At 46.3% G+C, this 25971-nt stretch overlaps 1 protein-coding gene across 1 annotated transcript in view; it reads right to left on the bottom strand.

The window, feature by feature from the left end:
• Positions 1-20351, bottom strand: part of LOC129323858 (cysteine-rich venom protein triflin-like) — a 32672-nt gene extending 12321 nt beyond the window's left edge. The window contains exons 1-2 of the mRNA XM_054970630.1: positions 20226-20351; positions 4817-4955 (exon numbers count right to left, since the gene is read on the bottom strand). Of these exons, the coding sequence (XP_054826605.1) occupies positions 4817-4955; positions 20226-20351 (265 nt within the window). The remainder of the gene's footprint in view (positions 1-4816; positions 4956-20225) is intronic.
• Between the last annotated feature and the right edge of the window lie 5620 nt (positions 20352-25971).

The raw sequence follows: 25971 nt of genomic DNA, 5'->3' as shown, positions 1-25971 counted from the left end.
GGGAAGCCATTGAAATTCACAAGCATAAGCAAAACTTCAACAGGAAAGAAGAAACCTTAAGAATGAACAGAGCATGGGCTCCAGTTCTGAAAAACACAAGGCCAACAAAACACTCCACACCCGACAATAGCCCTGCAGAGAAGATTAGCACATCAAGCACCAATCCATATGCAAAAGAACCTCCTCAGGATACAGGGAAGCCTCCCGCCATTAGCATTCCACACCCTGGGAAACTCTTACAGAATGACTCAGCTCAACCCCACCCCTCCTGAGTAGATACAAATGACCTACATCTTTTCCACACTGTGACACTGAGAGATCTCTGTCTTTTGGTGCTACACCTCTGAAGATGCCAGCCACAGCTGCTGGCGAAACGTCAGGAACTACAATGCCAAGACCACGGCAATACAGCCCGGAAAACCCCCAACAACCATCAATCTGTCATTGGTTTAATATTCTGATATTGTTCTTCATTTGAAGCAGCCTTATGTGATGTCATCGTGCTGCCCTGGGAGTGCTCCTGCGCTTTGCAGAGACATCAGGAAAGGTGAGTGCCACCGGGAAGGTAAAGGGACCTGGAAATCCTATTTGTTAGCCACCTTTCTACCAAGCAGAAACTCCAGGCGGCTTAACAATATAAATAAAAACAATCACAGATTAAAACAAAGTTTAAAAACAACTCAGTTTAGGACTGCAAGTAACATAAAACAAAGTTAATTAAAAGCAATCCTAAACCGAAACATCTTCAGTAGACTCCTGAAGCGAGAGGACCAGGCACGTGTCCCTGGGAATGCTGTTCCATAATCGTGGGGCTGCCACAAAAAATGCGCTTTCTCGTGTACCCACCAAGTGAGCTTCTTTAGCTGATGGGACAATCAGGAAGGTCTCTGCCTGTGATCTTAATTCCCAGACAGGAAAATATAGCAGAAGATGGTCCTTCAGACACAGTTGTCCCAAGCCATGTAGGGCTTTAAAGGCCAATACCAACACCTTGAATTGTGGTTGCCAGTTTAATTGCTGTAATATTGGGGTCACTTGCTCCCAATAGCTGACCTCAACCAGCAGTCTAGCTACAGCTTCGAAACACTCTTCAAGGGTTGCCCCAAGTACAGTGCATTGTAATAGTCCAGTCTAGATGTAACTATGGATGAATCACTGTGGAGAGATCTGACTGAGCCAGGTGAAGCACCAGCCAAAGCTGGCCAAAAGTACTACGAACCACTACAACCACCCGGTTTTCCAAGGTGCCTGCTGTGTCGAGCAGCACTCCCAAGCTGTGAACCTGACTTTTCAAGGGAAGTATAGCCTCATCTAAGACAGGAGGGATCTCAAGTTCCTGGTCTGCCTTCCTACAAACCCCCAAGCCCTCTGTCTTGTGTCAGGATTCAGTTTCAGCTCATTCACCTTCATCTACCCCATTATTGACTCCAAGAACTGGTTCAGAACATCAACAGCATTCTTGGAATTAGATGGAAAAGAAAGGTAGAGCTGGGTATCATTGAAATGGAGGGCCAGACCGCCTGAGGACTTCTCCCACTGGCTTCATATTGATATTAAACAGCATAGGAGATACGGTCGAACCTTGCAGAACCCCACAGGCCAATGGCCAAGGGGCAGAGCAGGAATCCCCTAGCGCAACCTTTTGAGACCCATCTCCCAAACAGGACATGAACCACCAGAACCCAGTGCCCCTTAGTCGCAGAACCATGGTTAATGGTACTGAAGGCCACTGAAAACCATAGCAGGACGAGCGGGGTCACACTCCCCCTGTCTAGTTCTCGGTAAAGGTCATCAATCAAGGCAAACAATGCAGTCTCTGTTCCAAATCCTGGTCTAAAGCCAAATTGAAATGGGTCCAGAAAATCAGTCTCTTCTGAGAACTCCTGGAGCTGAGAAACGATCACTCCCTCTAACATCTTGCCCAAGAATGGAAGATTGGAGACTGGCCAGAAGTTCTCCAACATAGGAAGGCTCAGGGAGAGTTTTTTCAACACAGGTCTAATTACTGCCTCCTTGAGCATGGGTGGTACAATTGCCACTCTCAAGGAAACATTTACTTGAGCGGGAAGCATGTGTTCTCTTCTCCAAGACTATTGCCACTGCTGGCAGCCAGCTGAGAATTGACAAGAGGCTTAGTGTAATGGGGAGACGGCAAGAAAGAGGGGAGGGAGGCAAAGGAGGCAGTGGGACAGACAGAGAGGAGCCTGATCTATTTTAATTGTCTATTTTAATGTTATAATCCTTTTTGTGTTATATTTATTGTTATTCACCTTGTGTCCTCCTGACTGTCTGGGGGAAAAGTTGGAATATACAAATACTCAAATGAATGAATGAATGAATGAATGAATGAATGAATGAATGAATGAATGAATGAATGAATGAATGAATGAATGAATGAATTGGTTCCCTTTGACTATACACAGAGGCATATCTGGCTGTTTTGGGGGAGCTGGGTTTGTGTAATTTGTGGAACAGCTTTTATCTCTCCAGAACACTTACCATTTGTTAGTCTATCCTCTCTGGGACTGATTTGTAGGTGACATTTTTCAGCCCATATTCTAGCTCTTTCACCAATTGTCTCATTCCATACCTGGGTGGGGAGAACCACACTTTAGTTAGACCATAGCAATGACAAAGATGCAAAGAAGTGCAGGTTTTGGACCAAGGATCTAAAATCTCCCTATTTTGGTGGGAGGAGGGAGTGAATCCAGACCACCAGGGCTTTTTTTCAGGGGGAACGTGGGGGAACAGAGTTCCGGAACCTCTTAAAAATGGTCACATGGCGGGTGGCCCCGCCCCCTGATCTCCAGGCAGAGGGGAGTTGAGATTGCCCTCCGCCATGTGACCATTTTCTCCGAGGGCAACCCACTGAGTTCCACCACCTCTTTCCCCAGAAAAAAAGCCCTGCAGACCACCACTCATTTTCTCAGGTGTAGCTTTTTAAAAGCGGGCTCATCACGGACAGTTCCAAGTGCTAGATTGGAGAAGAGGACCAAACCAGCCGGGTCTAAATTTGAAAGGGCTTACCAGTGTGGGTGTGGAGGATCCCTTCACTCAAAACATTTGGGAAGACGTGTGAAATCATTTTACTGCATTGGGTGGAGGGTAAATTTTTGACAGGTTTGGCTGTGTTTTTAATATATTTTCATTGTATTGATAGACAGCAATGCTATTTGTGTATATGTGTCCTTGAAAACTTGTGAACTTTGTTGCTTTGCTAGCTGCCTTGAGTCTAAGAAGATAAGGTGGGATATGAATATTTTAACTAAATATATAAATAAATAGAAATCCTTGCAGATTCAGGTCACAGGATAGAGGATGCTGGTTCACTTCCATCATCCCAGGGAAAGAGAAGACTCTTGTGAAACTTGATGTGCTGGGCGTGCTCCATGAGGCACTTTCCCAGGGATGTAGGAGATTGAACAAAGTCCTTGGGCTTGCTGGGCAGTGCTAGGAGGTGAAAGTGGGGAAGAAACTGCCCCTTCAGAGGGCAGATCCAGAAGAAGCCTGACAAGTAGGAATCTGGGATGGAATTTAATTGGTTGGGAACAGAGCCACTGCTGCTTAGCAGCCCTAGGCAGGAGGCCAATTAATCTGTTTTGCTATGCACTAAAATGTTGGGATGGTGATTATGAAATCTCCCAGACTCTCCGCCTGGTAATCCACACTGGCTTTCTTGGAAGTGAGGGAGTTTAATCCTTCATTTCTAATTTGTTTTTTAATTAGGAGTTTTATATAATAAAAAGAAAAAAAAACATAAAGATACAATTACACAACAGCTAACTAACACAAAAATAACTGAAAAGATAAAGAAAAACAATATAAACTGAAAGGAAGCTTGCAATTTTCTCTGCAACAAATGTTAGTGTTTTCAAATTTTCTCTTACTCCATGTTAAAAATAAAACCTCTCTTTTTTCTAATGTCCACATTCAGTCTATAAATCCACAAGTCATCAAAACATTATTGTCTATTTCCAGGGCTTTTATTCTGGGAAAAGAGGTGGTGGAACTCAGTGGGTTGCCAGCACAGGGGGCAACTCTTGGCAGGAGGTGGTGCCCCTGGTACCACATGTGTGTGCACAAAGCGCGTGCATGCTCCCAGGGTCAATGACATCACTTTCGGTCAGCTGGAACAAGGGGGGAGTTTTTAAAAGTTTAAATCACCCTTGGTGAAAATGGTCACATGGCTGGCGGCCCCGCCCCCTGATCTCCAGACAGAGGGGAGTTGAGATTGCCCTCCGCGCCGCTGGCGCGGAGGGCAATCTCAACTCCCCTCTGTCTGGAGATCAGGGGGCGGGGCCACCAGCCATGTGACCATTTTCAAGAGGTTCCGGAACTCCGTTCCACTGTGTTCCAGCTGAAAAAAAGCCCTGTCTATTTCATATAAACAGTCTGTAAAAGGTTTCCATTCAGCAATAAATGAACCTATTGTTTTCTCTCTGATCACTGAAGTAAGTGATGGAGTTTCACTGCAACATCACAACATCACAGTGAGTTCCATAAACGCACTCCCTTGCAAATGCTTCAAAAGCCAAATGGAAAAGGAAAGAAACCACCTCTCCTTTCCCCATCCATTCTCCAAAGAATGAAGGAGAAAGAGCTGCTCCCTCTTCCTGCAGGAGGCAGCCGTGGTACTATACTGTGGGCCTCTTCCACAGAAGGCCAGCATGGGATAGGACAAACATCCCCCCTTTCCTAGTTTTCCCTGCACAGTGAAGGAAGACAAAGAGGCTCTGAACAACCACAATTAACGGGCCTGTCTAGTAAGCAAAGGAGCGTTTGCGGTCTCCTGACCATCTGCGATCTCCGAAACTACATCCTACCATTTTCAGCATATTCGCGGCAGATGGCTTCACATTTCTCCTAATTTCATTGTGTTTGTTAATGATTTCCTCCTGGAGCTCTGGAGAAACGCCACTCCCTGTGATTTCTTCCTCTGGGTCTTCTGTTTCCTCCTAACGATTGTAAAAAGAAAAATGCCATAGATATCTGACTAGAAAAACAGCATACTTTTACCTATGATAAGCCTAACATACAGTAAAAATATACATTTAATACTACTAGATGTTTAAATTCTGATCTTAGCAATCTGACCCAATCAGTTTTATGACTGGAATAGAATCCCATTCATTTGTTGAACCTAACGTGGTTCCAAAATGCATGCGCGCATGCACACACGTGGCTGTTTCAGTGCTCGCAAAGGCACGGGGAGAACAAGAGTGCTGCATTGTGGAACTGAGTCCGATCAAGCCCTTGTGGGACTTTTAAATGACTTTTAAACGGCGGTGGTGTTCTCATGGCATCTAGTTTTGCCCTGAAGTGTTGAAGTGAAAACAGAAGATACAGCCTTGTATCAATCCCACAGCCCTGCAGATAGCCCCGCTAGCTTTCTGTCTTCTCCCCTATAAAGTCTTGGCCCTTGCGTGACACAGTTAAGAAGGAAGGTCAGGATGGAAAAGTATTTCCAGAAATTGTGAGGTTCCAAGAAAGCAACTTAATCAAGACAGCTCTGACCCAAACTGCAGTAACAGGTCCGTCCGATATATTTTGTATTCGACTCGTACCTCTCCTAGAAATTGATCCGGAACAACAGTCAAGAGCAAAAGTACAGTCAGAAGAAGCATTTCTAGAGGAGGGAACAACAAGCAAATAAGATCATGAACTTCACTTCCTCAAGGAATTTCAATACTTCACATACAATATTTTTTATTTCCTTCCAGTGTTTTTTTTTTCCTTTTTTTGTATTCACTTTATGGTGGTGATCTTTCTTGATCTCACGAAAGGTTCACCATGCTTATTTTATGTGCTAACAATTTTTGAGCAGAACGGAGCTTTCCAAACCCAAGGGAGTTGGCAATCGGAACACACTTTTGGGCTTTTCAGAAGAGACCATCACTCCCATGAATCTGTGCACTGCTGGCCCTGAATAGATTCTCACTGTCTTCAGAAGGACTAGTTAAGGATTTGTTACATGTGAGGCAAAGTGGAGCACAAGTGAACAGGGAGGAATACGCCTGAGTCTGTTCACTTGCCGTTCAAGTGTCATTCGTCACTTGTAGCTTGGCAATTTGTCTCTCGAAAGCATACTCTGGAAATCTAGTTGGTCTTTAAGATGCTACTGGACCCAAAGCTTGCAATTTAACATAATCCTAACCAGCAATACTCTTCTAAAATTAGTTGAATTAAGTGGGCTTAAAGGGTATATTTCTACTTAGAATGGCACTGCATATATCCTGCTAATAAATTCATGGGTTTTTTTTCCCAACTGGGGCTAATTGCAACTGGAGGAGGGGAGTCAAACACTCCTTCCTCAGTGGCACTTCCCCAATATAAAGAGCAGTCCTGGGTTTTTTTTATTTTATTTTACTGATGGGGGGGGAGCCAGTGGGCATCAGCCTGGAATGCGCATCTCAATTCAGTCAACAGGATTCTATCACTTACAATAAAGCCTTTCCTGATTTACCTTTCAGGTGTGGTCCTTTTGTGTCTTCTGAAAAGCTGCAGCTGGGAATTAAGCCTAAAGGGCATTGAAGAGGTGTATATATAGGAGGAACACTTCCTGCTTTGGAAAGTCCAGCAGCAAAAAATTGAAACCCACATCAATACCAGACTACATTTTTTGATGTTCTGAAAGATCTCATTAGGTCTTTAGAGGTCTTGTACTCAGGGGTCATTTCGTAGAAAAAGAGCTGCAGGAACTCATTAGCATAACTCATTAGCACAACTCATTTGCATATGCCACACCCCTTGACAGCACCAGAAGTGTCATTAGCATAACTTATTTGCATATGCCTCACCCCCTGACATCACCTATCCTGGCTGTTTTGGACCCAATCCTGGCAATTCAGGGCTGAAAATGGACAAAAAGGGGCCCTGAATGGTCAGGACTGGGCCACTGCTGAGCAGGAGAGTGATCCACCACCCATCAGAGGCCCCATCCTGGCCATTTTGGGACCAATCCTGGCTCTTTTGGGTCTGATCCTGGCCATTTTGGGCCCGAATTGGGCCATTTTGGCCCCGATCCAAGCCGAAATGGGCCCAAAATGGCCAAAAATCATGAGGGCAGGGCCACCTGACATGTGACCTTTTTGGAGAACTACCGGAACTGCATTCCTGTGCGTTCCCCCTTGAAATGAGCCCTGCTTGTACTTATCAACTAGTGCTTATTAGTAGCAATCAGGGAGAAAGAGGGATCTCTGTGTGGTGGGACCACTGGAGCTGGTTTGGTGGTTCCAAGACTTGATATATAATATCCTGTCTAAAAAACCACTGTTCTTGTCACAGATCTTGAAAGGAAATTGGGTGCGTTCTCTGGGCTTTGCATAGTTGTGGATGATCAGAAATTTGCTGCCAAGCAATTTGATAGTCCCCTCGGTTGGCTACAACAACAAGTGGACATTCGGTCCTGGATCTTCTGTCTACTCAATATTCATTTGTCCCTGACAGTCAGGGCTTTTTTTCAGTGGGAATGCGGTGGGATGGAGTTCCAGCACCTCTTGAAAATGGTCACATGACCGGTGGCCCCGCCCCCTGATCTCCAGACAGAGGGGAGTTTAGATGGCCCTCCGTGCCGCTCGGTGGCGCGGAGGGCCATCTAAACTCCCCTCTGTCTGGAGATCAGGGGGCGGGGCCACTGGCCATGTGACCATTTCCTCCGAGGGCAACCCACTGAGTTCCACCACCTCTTTTCCCAGAAAAAAAGCCCTGCTGACAGTCAACCTTCTCCACTACAGCATATTCTGTTTACTCTGCCCTGCAGCTTGCTGGGTGACCTGGGGCCAGTCTCTCTTAGCAGGTTTGGGATGCACATAAGGAAATGCAAAATGAGGAATTCACTGCCAGAGGATGTAGTGATGGCCACTGGCTTTAAAAGGGGATTAGGGGGTTCATGGAAGATTGGTCTACCAGAAGCTAGTGGCTATGGTTATAAAAGGCCTCCATGTACAGAAAGAGCAATCTTCTGAATACCAGAGCAAGGAGGCAGCATCAGGGGAAGGCCTCATTCTCTATGCCCTGTTATTGGCCCTCCAAAGTAACTCGTTGGCTGCTGTGTGGGACAAGAAGCTGGACGAGGTGGACAATTGGTCTGATCCAGCAAGCAAGAAAGATGGGGGCCATTTTCACACGTGCGCATAACCCTCTGGAAAATCACACAAAACTCACAGTATGACGCGTCTTCCTAGCACGATTTCCTGGTACGATCCCCTTTAATGGCACGATGACGTCAGAAAATATGCCATTAAACAGGATCGTGCCAGGAAATTGCACTAGGAGGAGGGTTTGATATATGGCAATATGTAACTAACACGTCATTCTCAACAAAGCTTTGTGTTCAGCCAGAAGCTTCCTTGCCTTTGGATTTACTATGGACACCTGTACTTTGAATATAATTTTTCAATAAAGACCCTTTTGACTCAAGAGACCTTGGAGTTCTTGCAGCAAGGGGTGGGAGATGAAATCAGAGTAACTTGAATTCCATAGACTGACATTTACAGTGAAATCCTAACCAGAGTTACAATGGGCTTAGACTGGAGTTATTCTGCTTGAATTGCTAAGAGGCAAGCTACAAGTGACGCCTTACACAGGTTGGACACTGGTCAGCTTCCCTCAAGTTTTGATGGGAAATGTAGGCGTCCTGGTTTTACAGCTTGGCTCTCCATTACAGCTGCAAGACCAGGATGCCTACATTTCCCACCCAAACTTGAGGGAAGCTGACAAGTGTCCAACCTGTGTCAGGCGTCACTTGTAGCTTGGCTCTAAGTTAGTCTTATGAAAGAAAGAGAATACCCATAAAATGTTTACAACTCTAGCAAATGGATCTCATTTTCTGGGGGAAAGATTTTTAAGATGCCAGCACCCACTAAGTATTTTCAGAAAACTGTAACAAATGAAAGACTTGCAATGAACTATTTAGTATTTGTGAGATTTCAAGCTTTCTTCTTTAAATTTAACACAATTCTGGAGTGGGCATCTAATTTTCTTGACCATAGATATTATTTACTATGGATCTGCTAGAAAAAATCCTGAGAGATGACTAGAATAATATATGTGGATGGTTGATCACCCTTCTGCTCAGTTCAGAGTTTGCTCAGAAATTGAGCAAGGCAGCTGAAAGAAGTTTATTTGTCAAATATTCAGAATTGTAGTAAACAATGGGGTGCACTTTAGAGATCTACTTGGATGTAAGTCCCTATGAAGGACCCCTCCTTCTCTCCCCCACTGTGAAACAGATTTCCTCACCAAAATTAAAGTTTGCTCGCTGTGACTGAGCAGCCTCAGGTAGCATGTCTTTTTTTTTAGTTTAAAGTTCTTTTTGTCCCACCCTGATAAGCGGTTGCATTTTAGACTTTTTAGCCCAGCCCAGGAATTGATAGAGGGGAAAGCAAGAGCCCTCTTCCTTCTGTATATGAAAAGGCAATGGAAGCTGAGTGTTCAAAAGAAATAAACTTTATTGAACAAGCAGCGATGGAATATAGGCAGTCAGAGAATGAAAGGGCTGAGGTAAAACTTGCTGATAGTACAGAATAGACATGGAAACGAAGCAAAAAAATTTAATGAATCAGCGGATCGTGGTTTGGTCCCAGCGACGATCCTGAATTAACGAACTGCAACAACCATCTCCCATTCCCGAACCAAACCGGATCATGGATCGTGGAGGCCAAAGCAGGGCACGCTGGTATTACGAGCTATGTGAGAAGGTGGGTGCTGGCGGCGGCTGCCGGGCCTGGCGGGCACGGGGAGGTGGCGACGAGCCGCCTTCTTCAGGGGGCAGGGGGTCGGTCGCTCACCGGCAGCACCCTCCATGTGCCCGCCCGCCAAGCCAAAGTGGACCACGCTGGTATTCCCAGCAATAAAGGAACGGTGGGTGATTGTGGCGGCCTCCAGGCCTGGCGGGCACGGGGAGGCGGCAACGAGCTGCCTCCCCTCAGGGGGCGGGGGGGTCTGGCCACTCGCCGGTGGCACCCCCCATGTGCCTGCCCGCCAGGCCAAAGTGGATTGCGCTGGTATTCCCAGCGATACATGAATGGTGGGTGCTGGCAGCGGCCACTGGGCCTGGCGGGCACGGGGAGACGGCAACGAGCCACCTCCCCTCAGGGGGCGGGGGTCTGGCCGCTCGCCAGCAGCACCCCCCATGTGCCCGCCCACCAGGCCCAAGTGAAGCATGCTGATATTCCCTGCGATGGCAGGAAGATGGTTGTTGACGGCGGCCACCAGGCCTGGCGGGCATGCAGAGGCGGCGTTGAGCCACCTCCCCTCAGGGGACAGGGGGTCTGGCGACTCGACAGCAGCACCCCCCATGTGCCCGCCCACCTTGCCGAAAAGGAGCATGCTGGTATTCCCAGCGATACATGAATGGTGGGTACTGGTGGCGGCGGCCGGGCCTGGCGGGCACAGGGAGGCGGCAGAGAGCGTGCTTGTATTCCTAGAGTGGGTGGGAGAGAACCTGTTATCATGAGGAGGGGGAGGGGGAATATCCCCCAGCATCCGCGGGTCCTCACCCAAGGGTCCCACCAAGAAGTAATACGGTGGCAGCCGACAGTACCCACCTTCCTGCCTTGACGAAAAGGACGGGAGTTGCAGGAGACATTCCCATGCAGCTGAAAGAGGTCCTGTCAGTCCCGTTGACAGAGGTTCTGCCACATTGTCAACCGACTGTATCCATACACAATACAATCAGCTGCGCTAGCGCAACCGAGCTGTGTAACCAAGGAGGGAGCAGTAACAGGATAGTCCCTCGTGAAGCAGGGGCTGACGTGATCTGCCGTCCTGCCTTTGCAGAAAGTAGGGGATGGGCAGGACAGGAGACATTGTTTGGATGGGTCAGAGTGGTTCCTGAGAGGGGGAGACGGAAACGGGACAGCAGCAGCAGCAGCTGACATCGGCCACCTTCCTGCCTTTGCGGGAAGGACATCAGTCAAGCGACCCATTCCCCCCTGCTCAGAGGGTTCAGCGTTTGCGATGGGTGGGGGCACTGTGCAGCAGAACTACATGTGCAACAGTTCCTGAGCTGCTGCGCAAGTGCCCAAAGGAGGCTGCCATCAGCAGCATCACCCACCTTCCTGTCTTGCCGGAAAGGATGGAAGGGAGAGGACCTGCCATGTGGGGGGTAAGTGGGAAGATCCCCCCCGCAACTGCCAGACCAAAGAGGTGCGCGCTGGTATTCCCGGCATGGGAGGGAGAGGACATGTCATTCGGACTGGGGGCCTGATCCCCCAGCCACCACAGGTCCTCACACGAGGGTCCCGCTGAGGAACAGTGTGGTGGCAGCTGCCTCCTGAGCCATCAGCCTCGAGGTTTTAAGCAGCGCTGTCCCGGACCCTGAGGGGACAACCTCTGCCAGTGTGGCCTGCCGGAGCACTCTGCTCTCACCAGCATCACCCTCAGGGCAAAGTGATCCTCCCACTGACCCCTGCTCAGAAGAGCGGGTGACCCCCTTTCTCCCCCCAATGGATGTTTCACTGGGTGAGGAGGGAGACAGGCTCGGGTGGTGCCTCTTCAGGTGCCGAGTCAGGGCTGTCAAAGACAGGTGCTTCTGGTTTTTGCCCCTGCGCACCAGGACATCACAGGCACGGCACTGCACCACATGGGGGTCATCAGGAAGGGCCCGAAAGTGCCTCCATACAGATGCCTTGTAACGCCGGCCGCTAACTGTCCCAGGGGAAGGAGAATGAACGGTTACAGGCTGTGCTGTGGGGCTGGACACGGACGATGGGGTGAAGGGTGGACTGTGGGAGGGGACACCACCGAGAGTTTGGGATGGGGACGGGAGGGATCTTTCATAACACACATACTATTCCTCCAGGGATCCATCGCCCGCCCACCCCTCCTCAAAATGTTGAGAGATTCTCTCCCTCCTGCGCAAAGACCTCTTGGGCCTCCACAGCCCACATAGGTGAATTGGGGGGAGTGGTAGGACTCCCTGCGGCCCCCGAGCCACACTCACTACTGCTTTCCACAAGTGAACCCGGAGGACTGCCATTGCACTTCACCCCACAACCACCCTTGGCAGCCAACACAAGAGGAAGACTCATTGTGCCACCAAACTAGAATTAAGGAGGACAGGAAAGGAGATGACTCTGTGTGCCCTCTGCCACGGTGCCCACTGAGCTAGGCCCCAGGGCCTGGCGGCAACCCTGGCACCAGAGGGAGGGAGGGAGGGAGGGACTAGAGCCCTAGCCCACCATTCCCAGAGACCTGACCAGATCAGGCACTAATGTGAGCCCTCAGCCGAGGTACCCACCAAGCTTGGCCCCAAGGCCTGGCAGCAGCCCTGGAACCAGAGGGAGGGAGGGAATAGAGCCCTAGCCCACCACTCCCACAGACCTGAACAGATCAGGCACTAATGTGAGCCCTCAGCCGAGGTGCCCACTGAGCTTGGCCCCAGAGCCAGGCAGCAGCCCTGGAACCAGAGGAGATAGATCCCTATCCACCAAAGCCAAGCACAATTGTGCTCTCTCTCTCTCTCTCTCTCTCTCTCTCTCCCCCCCCCCCCCAAAGGCTAGCAAGTGGCAAGCAAGAGCTCTGTCCCACTCCACTGCTAGCAGAAAGTGAAACCTAGCCTGGGAGCCCATGGCTATTTATAAGCATGGGTCCCATTCAGCAACACAGGAGGTCTGTTTTTGGCCCGTCAGAGCTGCCTATCAGGGTTTGCAGGGATGAGATTGGACTGCCCATGGCTACAAAACACCCCCTTCCCCCTCTCTCCCCTGGGTGTCTTCTCCCAACTTGTAACTGCTTTGCTGCTCCGTGGTTGGAAGGAAGCCCTGCTGATCAAGGAAAGCTGGGCTTCCATTCGGGTTTCCAGGGTGACAGAAGGAGGGCAAACAGAGCTCAGGCATTCGCCTGGCTCTGTTGCCAGGGGAATAGATTGCTGGCGCCTGAGTGTCTGGATTCCTGAATCATGCCCGAATGCCACGATCCAGGCCTCTTCTGACCACTGGATCATTGGGTGTGGACGATCACGATCCGCCGGGTCACAATTGCGCGATCACCATTTTTGTGGGTTTTTTACGTTCGTAATGCGGATTGTGCCCATCTCTAGTACAGAATTCTTTAAAAATAAAAGGCAAAACAATTTTCTTGCAGCTTAGTTTCAATGTTCTTTTTTACTCCTTTGGTTACAGTAACAAAGTTTCTCTGCAGAGAACTTTGGTTGTTGGACAGTAGTTTAACACAATTTTCCTTTTACACCAGTCCTAGGGTCCTCCTCAGAGCCAACCCCCTTTTTCTTCCTTTCCTAGGAAGAAATAACCCTTTCCTTTGGCTGGAATGGGAGTTCTGACTAGCCAATCAAAGGGAAGGGGAAAGCCAGCCAATCCAGTTCTTAATTTAGGCCACTATCAGTTCCTCCCCTCCAGACTTCTGAGAGCTGCATGGTGGAAACTCTTCTATAAATTGTGTTCCGTCACAGTCCCATTTTAGTGAATAGGACTTACTCCCAGGAAGTGTTCTTACCACTGCAGCCTCTGACCTGTGTGTGCATATTCTCAAGCTGCTTTCTCTAACCCCATCCCTTATCTTAGCAATATGGTTTTTTTTAATGAATTAAAAATAATTTTTTAAGTGTTTCAATTCTGTTTTGAAGTAGACAGGCAGCCACATGGCTTGTTTCTCTAATCTAACCTTGTCCTTTTTGCTTGGCTTCGTTGATGTTCATCAAGCCTGTGTAGCCAATACTTTGCCATGGCTGTCTTCTCTTCTTCCCTCATCTATTTGCCCAATGCACCCAACCGGGGGGGGGGGGGGAACCTCTCTCAAAGAAGTGGTTTCCTTGATTCTCTTGATGCAGTTGGGAGTGCATGGGAGGGTAGGAGTTGCTTGATATATCTTTCTACTGTTCCAACACTGCACAGAATTTTACTTTCTGGACTACCTCCCCAAACTGAGCATGTTCTTGTTCGCTTGTATTAATTGGATTTACACATTCTTGCACTGCCATGTGAGAACTGTAGCGTGATCTAGTCAATCTTGAGCATGCACCAATATGATGAATACCACCTTGTCGAATGTGCTAGTTTTACTGGCGCTGAAGTAACTCATATACCCCACAAAGCAGATTTTAAATGATGCAAGGTCTGCTCTTGATGACAACTCTGGACATGAATGATTCATGCAGGCTAATGCCTTGTGAATGTCACATCTGTGCTACCGCCTCTCCCCACCACAGCAGGTTCTCTCATCTGGACAGGGCATTCCGCAGATACCACGTTGCAGTTAGGCAAATTCACCAGTTGCCCACACACGTACTTTCTCTGTAGAGGCCCCCACCTTATGGAATGGCCTGCCTGAGAAGCAGAGATCCCATTTCTCTGGTCAGAGCAGGGAATAGCCAGCATGACGTGGAAGCACAGAGTAGCGGCAGGGGCCAATTGGGTAAAAATCAGTCCTCAACACTGGATTGGGGGCCAATTTTTACCAAATTTGCCCCTGGCATAACCCGTTGCTTCCACTTTGTACCAGAAACATGCCCCCCCCCCAGCGACCGCCTCCATCCCCAGTTTGAACCCCAGAGAACCTGGCACCCCTTGAGGAGGTCAGGAAAGCTCCCACTTGCTTGGCTTTCCATAAAACTGAATTATTCATGAGGGCTTTCTACCCAGATTATAGGTCATGTCATAAGCAATAGCTCAGAGAAATGCTCTGAGCTATATGCTGTGCTATTGGGTACTGTCTGCTGATGCAGATAAGCACCATTGGGGATTTTCCATGTTGCTTAACATGCCATATAAATTAGTTATGCATTTTCAGAAAGATTTCATCTGTATGCTGGACTTCATGCTTGTTTTCAAATTTTCTTCTACCATACCCTATTGTTTCTGTTCACTGAATGTCCTGACCGTTGTTCATTAGTTACTGTACTTGCTCAATGAATGTCCTGGCTGTTGATTATATTGTATTTCATTTGCACTGTGTAATCCGCCTTGGATCACAGTGAGAAAGGTGGACAACAAACAAACACTGGCTAGCAGCCATGCTGTGCTATTTCACAGATTCAAAATTATTCAAAGAACAGTTTTGAATTGTGAATAAATGTCGAGGCAACCGTATGAGATTTCATTTCAATGAAAAACAAGCTATGAGAGAATGTCACTCACATTTTTTGTGAAAGTCCATGTTAACTTTCAGAGCTGAAAAAGTCCAACAGGCTACTACTGGTCCCCAAATAACCATTCATTTCTAGCTGCAGATTAACGTTATTACTCATTTTGGATTAATTGGATTCAGTATGCCTTATTTCTGTGTGGAAAACCTCTTTAGCTTTGCTTTGCTAGATGTGCTGAATGTGTGGGGTGTTTGCGGTTGGCCATGAAAGCTTTGATAATCCCAATTTTTAAAGTCATAACTAACAATAGCAGAATGCCAGACTGGACATTCAGTTCCCACTGTTGTCATTACTGAATGCGCATAGACAAAGGATTCCTTGATAATGCTTGCTAACAGTTCCTGACATTATTAACGGTGCCTAAGGCGTTGTACAAGCCTGACAGAAAGCTATAAACCAGGAACATAATAGTAAGGTACAGTGGACCATGTGGGTTAAAACAGTACTTTATTTAGACTGGTTAAATTGAAAGATAACAGTGCTTTTTTCAACATAAATGTTATCATTTATTCCAGTTAATGGTTACAATCGTAGATTACAAATGTAATCCTTCAGAACTAAATAATGATCAGCCTTTTCTTTTTGGATATCCCTGGCCCCATACACCACGTTAAGGGATCTATGGAATGTAATCAATCAAACCTTAATCCAAACATGCCTGGTTTGTTAACCTCAGAAGTGTAACTAATGTGAATGAAATGACTTTCAGTTTTTGGTAACAGGTCACATCCAGATGTCATTTTTGAAGGTGCCACAATGGCTGCTGCTACACTCAGTTTTTGTTTTCCCCATACCAACTTTAACTTTCCTTTTCCAGAGGTGGCAATGGGTAGAGAAGGAAGTGACTTGGCAAATATATGCTTGACAGAGATAGAATCCAACTGTCAGGCTATGGATGACAGGATACTGCAGACAGATCTCTGGACCATTTGCAGTAAGACACCAGTACTTAGTCAAATGGATTTTATTCAGAAATCAGATCATTTCAATATACAGTTCCATAGGTCTACTTAGAAGCAAGACAGAGCTCTAAGCACCATGAGTAGAAATTCACTGGAATGACATCATGCAAAAGATACTTTCCTTTTACCCATCTCGTTTACTCCGTCCCCCCCCCCCCCCGTTCTAACTATAAACAATACTTTGGCGCTCATTTTGTGTGAGAACACTTTACATATTTGTGATATTAGGATGAGTTGTGATTTGGTTTCGTTTTCTCGGCCATGTCGGATGCTCCTCTCCGCAGGTCCGGGAGGAAGCGCCTGAGCAGCCTGACCGGGCGGCTGACCTGCGAAGGTTAGCCCCCAGGACTCCCAGTGAGGGAGGCAGGGTCCGGGGCGCCATGGGAAGAACCCCCTGAAATCGACGCAGGGGGTAAATTGCCCGTTTTCCCCTATGGAGGCCAGCAGACGTGCGCGGCACCTCGAGTGTTGCCGGGCCATGGAAAACGGCAAAGAGCAGAACTAGGCGAAAGCCTGTAAGTAAGCGAATCCCTTCTGTTATTACAAGCGTACGTGAAGGATTGGTGGGATCTGAAGCTAAGAAGGCTCGGGTTTCTTCCCCCTCACTGAGTTTCAGAACTTGGTCGGCGGTCTCCCCCCCCCCCCCTAAAATGGCGATGAAAAAGCAGAGTCCCGCTTTGGGCAAGTCAATCTCGGCTGCCCTGCAGGGAAAAAGAGAGTCTCTTGAGGACTTAGTGAAGAGGTCGGTTATCGAAGCCATAAAGCCCTTTGTTGACAAGTTAAATGAAATGGATCAAAGGGTGGGCTTAATTGAGAGCGAAGTGAAAACCATTAAGGAAGTAGCGGCGGGGGCAGAGAAGTCTGCTCGGGAAAATGCGTCACTCGTGAGGTCAACGAACAAAGAATTAAAGCTGGTGGAGAACCAGCTGATCGGGCTACAAGTGGAACGAACACAGATAATTTTGCGCCTCCAGAACGTGGAAGAGGAGGAAAATGAGGATTTAAAGGATCTTGCCTCGGAATTATTGGCGACACCCGCGAGGGCAACTAAGGAAGAGGTAAAAAGCGCCATTTTGGAGGTCCGTCGGGCTTCTTCAAAATATGCAACAAAGCGTCAGCTGCCTCGCGAGATCATCATTGATTTTTCATCTACGAGGATCCGGGACACTATCCTATATAACTCATACAATGCGGATCTGGACTTTTTGGGGAACAAGGTCAAGATACTGAAGGACATTCCATTTTTAGTTCAGAAAAGAAGATTTAAGTATAAAAGGTTTGCAGCTCTTCTGAGGGAACGTGGAATAAAGTATAAATGGCTATTTCTGGAAGGTATCTGGTTTAGTTACAAAGATCAAGCTTACAAGATAATATCAGAAGATCAGCCTAGGGACTTTGAGGGCAAAACCCAAGAATTTCAGCAAGAGGCCAAGCAAGAAGAAAAGGACTCGAAATCTGAAGGGGGAGGGGAGGAGGGAACGAGCACGGCGGTTGCAGCTGTTCAGAGAGAACTGCGTCCGAGGCCCGGGGGGGGGGGGAAGATTTAATTTGGATTGTAATCTGTATTTTGCAAGGTCAACCATTCCATCAGTATTTTACAAAGTTTTAATACTAAACAATGGCAGTATGAAGGGAAAGCATTATTTGTAGTGTAGTGTTGTTATATGGTGTGTTGTTTTTTTCTTTCCTTCCCTCTGCCCCCCTTCCTTCCCTTTGTATTGTTAGTTATTGTAAGCAATTAAAAATAAAAAAAAATTATATAAAAAAAAGCATTTTACAAAGTTTTAATTTTAAACAATGGCAGAATGAAGGGAATGCATTATTTGTAGATGTAGTGTTTATGTTGTTATGTGTTGTTTCTTTCCCTTTTCCCTGTTCCCACTTTTTCCCCATTGTAGTATTAGTAACTAAAAATTAAAAATTAAAAAAAAAAGGATGAGTTGCTAAGATGCGAGACACAGCACAGTCTGGGAAGAAGTGCAAGGTCATAAACACTGAAAACATGGGAAGCCGTTGCAGTCCAGCAAACAAACACCTGTGAAAGCTTGAGAAAGTTAGCACACTAACAAAGTGATATTAAGCCATAGCTATATGCTCTGTGTTCATCATAACCAATATTGGCATGGATGAGGTTCAGACATGGCACCAACTAGAACGCTTAGCTAAATTTGCACTTAGCCACTGTCGACTCCAAGTAGCCCCATCCCAGTTGTATTGCTTGCTCATGAGATTAGAAAGGCTCTCCTTTTGTGTAAGTTAGTGCATTCTTTGCCAGAGTCATTTCAGCTACTTTCTCACCTTATTATAGGAGCAAGGAAACACTTGGCTTGTATACTCCAGGAGGAGGCAGAAAGGGAGGAGAAATAAGTAGTTTGGGGCCAGTGGACGTATCTTCAAGCTCTCTCCTAAGTCAGTTTTTTTTTTAAATGCACATTTAATTTTTTACACATCTCCCCCTTACATGCATTTATTATTTATTGATTTAGAATATTTCTATCCTGCCTCTCTGAAAACTTTGCCTGAGGCAGCTAATGACAAGAAGTACAATTCATTTAAAGCCATTTAAATGACTGGTCAAATTCCAACAATGAAATTCTCAGTGGCAAAACAACAATCCATAATCAGTAATCTTTTTCTTCCAGGGCTGCATGTCTATATTTCCCCCAGTCATTGATATCAACTTGCACACAGCTTCTGACTGCTTTCCCAGATTGCTTCCAGCCTCTACCCCATTTGGGGGGCTTTACTTTTTCTGTTCCTCATAGTGAACCAGGAACAAGAAACTAACCAACTGGAAGGAAGGGCAATTGAATGACAGGATGAGTTATTGGCTACCATGGAGATGAGAGAATGGAGAGCAGGAAGAAGGCAGTTTTTGAGGGTTAAAAAAAAGGAAGGAACGCTAGGAAAGAAAGCTGAGAAGAAACACTAACCCATTTTTTCCCAAACTTTTTTCCATGGAGGAACTCTTAAAATCTTGAAGAACCTCTATCTGTTTACAGGTCAGAAGAAGTTGAGAGTAGATATGGGCACGAACCCCCAAAAAACATGAACCATGAGGAACCATGAACTGGCACGGAACTGGGGCCAGTTACGAACCAGTTCATGGTTTGTGGTTCGTGGGGTTTAAACACCCCTTTCCGGCCACTTAGCAGTGGCAGGGAAAGGGGCATTTAACAGTTTAAAGGGCCCTTTCCTGCCTTGCAAGTGGCAGGTCCCTTTAAACTATCAGCTGGCATGCGGCGGGGAGGATCCCACCTGCCGCCTGCCAGCTGATAGTTTAAAGGGACCTGCCACTTGCAAGCTGCAGGAAAAGTTTAAATGGCCATTTCCTTGGGGAAATGGCCATTTAAACTGTCCCTTTCCCAATATGACCCAAACGAACCCAAACCAGTAACCAGTTCGTGGAAGTTCGTAGAAAGGAGCTTCCACAAACTGTGGTTCGCGAACCACAAACCAGCCTGGTTTGTGTGTTTTTTTGGGTTGTAATTGGATTCGTGCCCATCTCTAGTTAAGAGTAGGAAGCACAATACAGTTACAGCTAAATTATTGTCAAGAAAATCTATTTGTAAAGAGTTGAGCTCTTATGTGTGGGTGTCAGCTTAATAACCACGATATTTCAAGGGATATTTTAAACTTTTTGCAGTATTTTGATTCTGTGATTTTTGTGGAACTCATGGCGATAGACTGCAGAACGCCGGTTAGGAAACATCATCTTAACCCATGGAAGGACAGGATATCATGGCAGGAATGGTGTCTCAGCAGCTATGGAGATCTTCATGCTGAGGAACGGTTCCCTGAGTAGAAACTGCTCTGTAAACCAAGCAAGAATGAAAGCCCTGGCCTTCAGGCAGGCAACAGTGGGCTTTGCCTATAGGCTTATTTGTGTGTGGGGGGGGGCGGAATAAGGATGTTGTGTGTATGGCAAGAATAGAGAAGTTGTTATTGGAGGATCTGCTGAACTTCTCATCTGGAGAGGGATCATCTATTTACATAGGTTAGTTAACAACAACATACTGGGAAATACGCATGTTTGTTGTAATCTATGTTAAACATACTCAGATAACAGAATCTATATTTTTAGTTGTGATGGATCATTTACATTAGGGTTATCAGTTCCCCTTACCCTCTTGGCAAGAAGGAGGAGACCTGGCTCTTACCTGCTTCTTCCCTTCTTTATGTTTCACTTGTGCATGCACAGTGCGTACGGCCCCATAGCTGTGCAATGACATCATTTCCGGTGACGACACTTCCGGTGACAGCACCACACAGGTGCAGAAGTTCATGCACGCTTCACAGCAGGCTGATTTGGGCTTCAAACGGGCCCTGTTTGCCCCATATGGGGTCCAAATCAGCCAGTGGCAAAAGCGTGGGGGTGCTCTCAAGGTGGCGCAATGACATCAGTGATGTTGTCACGCAGCCCCAGAAGCGCACCCAGGTCTGTTCCCATGCCTTCCTCCCCCACCAGCCAGCTAAGTGGAGATAAGGAGCAGAGGGTGAAAGTGAGGGATCCCCCACCCCCACTAAGGGAATGGGATCCCTTTCCCTCCACAACACCTTAACCTCCATTATCCAGATTTATCAACAACCTGTTTTCCCTGCACACATTTCCCTGTAAAAGTACACACCTCAAAACTCATGCTGCTACCCTCATTTCAACTAGCTGAGTCCATAACTGGTGACTGAGTGCAAGTCAAAAAAGGGGGCATTTCTGAAAACATTTTCGGTATTAATGAAAAGCACTTGTCCTCAGATTTGAGTGATTGAGCTATTTGAGTGCCTCTAAGTGGGCAAAATGTTCCGCTTCCAGAATTAGATCCATTTGTCCCAATGGCATCAGAACCGAGGTGGTTAGCATCATCATATTTTGACATCATCCCATTTGCCCTGTGCTCCTAATTGACTGGAAATTGCCTCTGTGAAGCAAATTTGTGTACAACATCAGTCACATTGCAGCCTGGTATTCAAATTCAATTTTTTTTTTAAAAGGGGGGGGGATTCCCCTTCCTCCCAAAAATAGTTCAGCATGCCTAACTAGTGGTACAACATTTTAAAAAGGGATTGCAGGCCTTACCTAGGTGTGTTCCATTGCTGAGGGGGTTTTGTTGAGAAATTGTCTCTGTAGCCTCCTCTTGTTTTGGAAAACTAAAATGAATGCAATTTGTCTGTTCTGGGCCTTTCTTCCTTTTGACCCACATTAGCAGTTGTCCTTACAAAAAGTTGCAGCCAGTTCCTGGCCAGTAATTGCTTTGCACAGGCAAAACTCACAGTGTGCGGGGAAATACAAATCACAAAAATTTAACTTCTCCTTTGTCTTTTGGACAGAGGAAGCTGACCATGTGGTGTACAGTTAGACTGGAGGGCAAGGAAACTTGAGTTCAAATCTCCACCTAGCCACTCACGACAGAATTGTTGAGGCCTTATGTCAAATTCCTTGGAAGAAGGACAGGGTATAGATGCAATAAAGGATTGATAATGACTGAGTGAGTAGAGGTAAGTTTGTCAACTTGCCTAAGGCCTTTTATTTAAGAACAGTTTGTTACTACAGAATAGCACGGCTCCACCAAACATAATCAAAACTACCTATCAACTTGCGGTTTGATGTTATAATTGGAGTTTAACACAATGACTTGCAAATTATACTGTGTGGGGGATAACCCAAGAGATCCTTGCAGTGAAGGACAGAGGGAGGAGAAAGGGAAGAAAGAAAGAAAAGAGGCCATTGTGAGGTATGTGGATAGGACCTGTTCATTCCTTGCCCTCCCTCCCAGTTCATGTTCAAAGTTGTGCTGATAATATTCTGGCTTCCTTTCCCCATCCCATCCTCCCTAATGTTGTAGCCTGAACTTTCAATAGCTCTCAACTAATTTTTATTTTTGTTGATTTTGAACACGGGCTTCTTCACAGGTTTTTTTTTAAGGACTCAGTTTTAAAAGTAACACTGAACTATCCCTCACAGAGTAAAAATGACTTCATTCAAATAAGCCAAGATTGCTAAAGCTGTCAGGCAGCTATTACACATCTGATTAATGAACTTCCAGAAAGATTCCCATAGCCATGTCAGTCTGTAGCATCCAGAAAAATAAAAAGTTAGGTGGCAACTTAAAAATAAATGAATTTATCAGGCCCATTTTGTTAGAAGTGCAAAATATGACTTCCAGTGTTTATTTGTGTGTGCCACTTGTCACTTCCACTCTTACTGCAGTCACCAATACCTTTGTGGCTTATTCAGGAAGAGCAGCTCATTCCTCATTACTAAAAACTCCAACAGAGAACTTTTTATTGTAAAGAGGTGGAAGGGTTGTACAAATGGGCATGCCACACAATTTTAAAATTCAAATAAACAGGTGTTTAATACATAGCTGCAGAAAAGAAGCCAAATTAGGCTTAGTGCCTTTTAGATACAAAAAAAAAATCAATTGAGGCCAACATTTTGTTCAAATTAAACAGGATAAACACATTTTGCTCTACTTCTGATAAGTGTTTCTCCTGTTTTGAGGGAAACTAGCCTCCTCACTTCCAGCTGTCACTTTGCTTCCAATTGAAAATTCCCTCCCTCACTCTCACTCAGTCCTGGCTGAGAAGCTCAATTTCATCCAATCAGCACAAAGCTCCTTTTAGATTGGTAACATTATCCAATAGAGAGCGAGCTTTTACTGTCCTTCCCCACCCCCCACTCCAGTTCGTTTAACCTTTCTCTGTTTTGCTTTTAAACATTTGTTATATAAACTTCTAAAAATATAAAACCCATTTTCAGTCCCTACAATATTATCCTTGTGTCGCCACAGATGTATAAATATCCCCAGGGCTCATTTCGAGGGGGAACGCACAGGAACGCAGTTCCGGTAGTTCCCCAAAGAGGTCACATGTCAGGTGGCCCTGCCCACCTCTCGGCCATTTTGGGCCTGTTTCATCCTGGATTGGGGCTGAAACAGCCCAGATTGGGCCTCTGATGGGTGGTGGATCACTCTCCTGTTCAGCAGTGGCCCGATCCTGACCATTTTGGGCACCTTTTTGGACATTTTCAGCCCCTTTTTGCCATTTTGGGCCCAATTTCGGTCCTGAATGGCCAGGATTGGGTCCAAAACAGCTAGGATAGATGATATCAGGGGGTGTGGCATATGCAAATCAGTTATGCTAATGACATGTTTCTGGTGATGTCAAGGGGTGTGGCATATGCTAATGTGTTATGCTAATGAGTTCCTCCAGCTCTTTTTCTACAAAATGACTCCTGAATATCCCCTAGCTGTGGTGTGCATAGGCCAATTGGAGGGTTCTGGGTTCAGGAAGCCTGAACTGCTGCTTGCTATTATGTCCAGACTCCAGACTAGCTTGATACCCGTGCTTCACTACAGTATTTAACTACTTTAAATCCAGTTATAATACTTACGGGTATGGAACATTTTGGGGTGTGTGTTTTTTTGGTGGGTTTTTTTAGTTGGCAACCCTAGTGAACTTTTAGGAGAAGACTGGGAGGTGCACTTGACCTCAGGACACATTCAATGACTCCCAGTAGCAACGACATACTGTTTAGAATGTGGGGGGGAGGTAGGACCAATCAGACAGCATACATAAATGACCTTTGTGTTCCAACTGTCTTGGGAGGGTGGAATAAGGTGTGGAATGTTGTGAGCCCCAGACTGTATATGCAAATGACCTTGAAAGGGTGGTCCAATCAGGGAAGAGTGGCCAAGCTGGCAGTGGGCAGGGGCTCAAGCAGGCAGCAGCCTGCCAACCACACAGGGAAGCTATATCCCTTTGGGGAAACACATTTTACCCCTTTGGGGGCAAATTTCTTAAAATCCCTTCTTAGTGGGTGTTTACATCATGAATGTTCTCCTCAAATGTCATGTTTCTAGGTCCAGGGGTTTGGGCTGGGCGATGATGAGTCAGTCAGGACACTTGTCTTTATATATATAGATTCAGATGTTTTTGAGAACTGGATTTAAGGAGTTTTTTTTTCCTCCTCGCAAGCACAAACGACAAATCTAAATCTAATCCCACTTTACAATCTTGGTGTTTTGTTTTTTTAAGTGTGGAGTTAATTGAAGAAAGCAAATTAAATTGCCAAGGCCCCTGCTTTGGGATGTTGTAACAAACTGCAACATGATTCATGCAGAGAGACAAGCTGTGTGTTTGTCCCTTCACAGACAATTATTTGCTTGTTCTGAGGTCTGAAAAAAAAACCCAAGTCCAATAATGTCAGATCTACAAATTCCTACTCAACAGTTTCCCTCTGCAAGTTTTTTGGTCAAATAAGACGATGTCTACATTACTATGTCTGTTACGAAAGGCTAGAGGAGGTGAAAAGTTCTCCATATGGCTTCTGAATGTTTCCATTTTCAGTGTCCAGTGAACATCCCTTTATTTCTCTTTCACAGTCCAGTTTGGCAAGTATAGATGGCAGAAGGGCATTTCTGGCACACACATCAAGCTCACTGATAAGAACTAGAGAAGGTCTGCCTTGTTCCAGGAGGATTGGGAGGAAATGTGTGCCTGAGACTGGCTGTTCTGACCTTGTTGATGGGAGGATATGGGCTGGAAACTGTGTCAAGAATCTTGGCAGCTGGATCTGGAGGAGGTTGGCACATCATGCCAGTGGGCAGGGAAAAACTTGAAAGCTGGTTTTAAGTATTTCTCGGGATGTTGCCCCATGTGATCAGGCTCCTAGCATACAGCCTAGATTGTGAGTTGACATGTTCCTCGACAGGAAATAACGTTGCTGTGTAAATGCAATACAAATACTTATGCTGCTGTGATTACCCACATTGGAAAGCCAATGCACTTCTGCATCCGTGTATTCTTGAGAAATACTCTTATTTCACAAATGCCGAAGTGGGTCGGGTGAAGCCATGCGATCTCATGCAATCTTACTCAGCTCCCCTCCTTTAGCCCCTGTCCCCACATGTCTTTTGTCCATGGAGGCTCCATGATTTCCCCATGTTTGTCTGTCAAAGGGGTTGCCTACTCAGTTGAGTTGCCTACTGAGTTGCCTACTCAGGGTTGGAAAATTCCTGAAGATTTGGGAGTGGGGCCCACGGCAGGGAGGAACCTCAGAGGGGTATAATGACTTAAAGCCCACTCTCCAAAGCACCCATTTTCTAAAGGGGAACAGCTCACTATACTCCAGTTATAATTTTGGGAAATCTCCCTGTCTCACCTGGAGGTCGGCAACGCTAGTTGCAGGTGCTATCTGGCCTTACACATTCATCAGACTTTTGACATGATGTTCCTCTGAGGATAGAAGGCTCAGGTTCTTGAAGTGGGGGAGCTTTATATAACTCCCTTGTCATGCAGAGACCATTAGCAGTTTAGGTTCAAAGAATCTGTAACTCTCCAATGGATGGGGGACCAGTTAGGATGTCTATCCTTGGAAAATAATGGATTCTGATGTTTTCCCGATGGCTCTCAGAAGTTTCTTGTTTGATTGTCTGAGAGTTCTATGGAAGCTCTGTTCAACTTCAGAATGGGCAAGTGACCTGGAGAGTTGATGTAGTAACCCCTAGACATCCTTACCCTAAAGTATAATTTATTCCCATACAAATTTACTCAGAGTTAAGGTGAAGAAAGGCCTATGAGAAAGATCTTGAACTATGAGTAAGTTCATTGGTTGGCATGTAGAAAAGGGCCTTCTCAACAGTGTTGCTGAAACGGTATTAAGTTTTGCCACCCTAGTCGGAATAATGAGACAGACACAAGGCTTGGAACTAAAGGGCCACTTTATTAAACATAACATCAGCCATTAACACAGTACAGGTCAAGCCATGGGGTCACCCCTGGACCTCCGCCTTGACCTGTCTGGGCGAGCCCCGAAGCCCCAGGTGCGAGCCATCCTATGGATGGCTAAGACCTGGCCGGGCAGCAAAATGGATCCCCCCAGCTCAAGCTCCTAAGCCTCAGCCATAC

This window comes from Eublepharis macularius, chromosome 1 (genome assembly GCF_028583425.1).
Source record: "Eublepharis macularius isolate TG4126 chromosome 1, MPM_Emac_v1.0, whole genome shotgun sequence".
NCBI classification, from domain to species: Eukaryota; Metazoa; Chordata; class Lepidosauria; order Squamata; family Eublepharidae; genus Eublepharis; species Eublepharis macularius.
The sequence above is the reverse complement of the archived record's forward strand: the minus strand, read 5'-3'. Positions and strand labels throughout refer to the sequence as shown.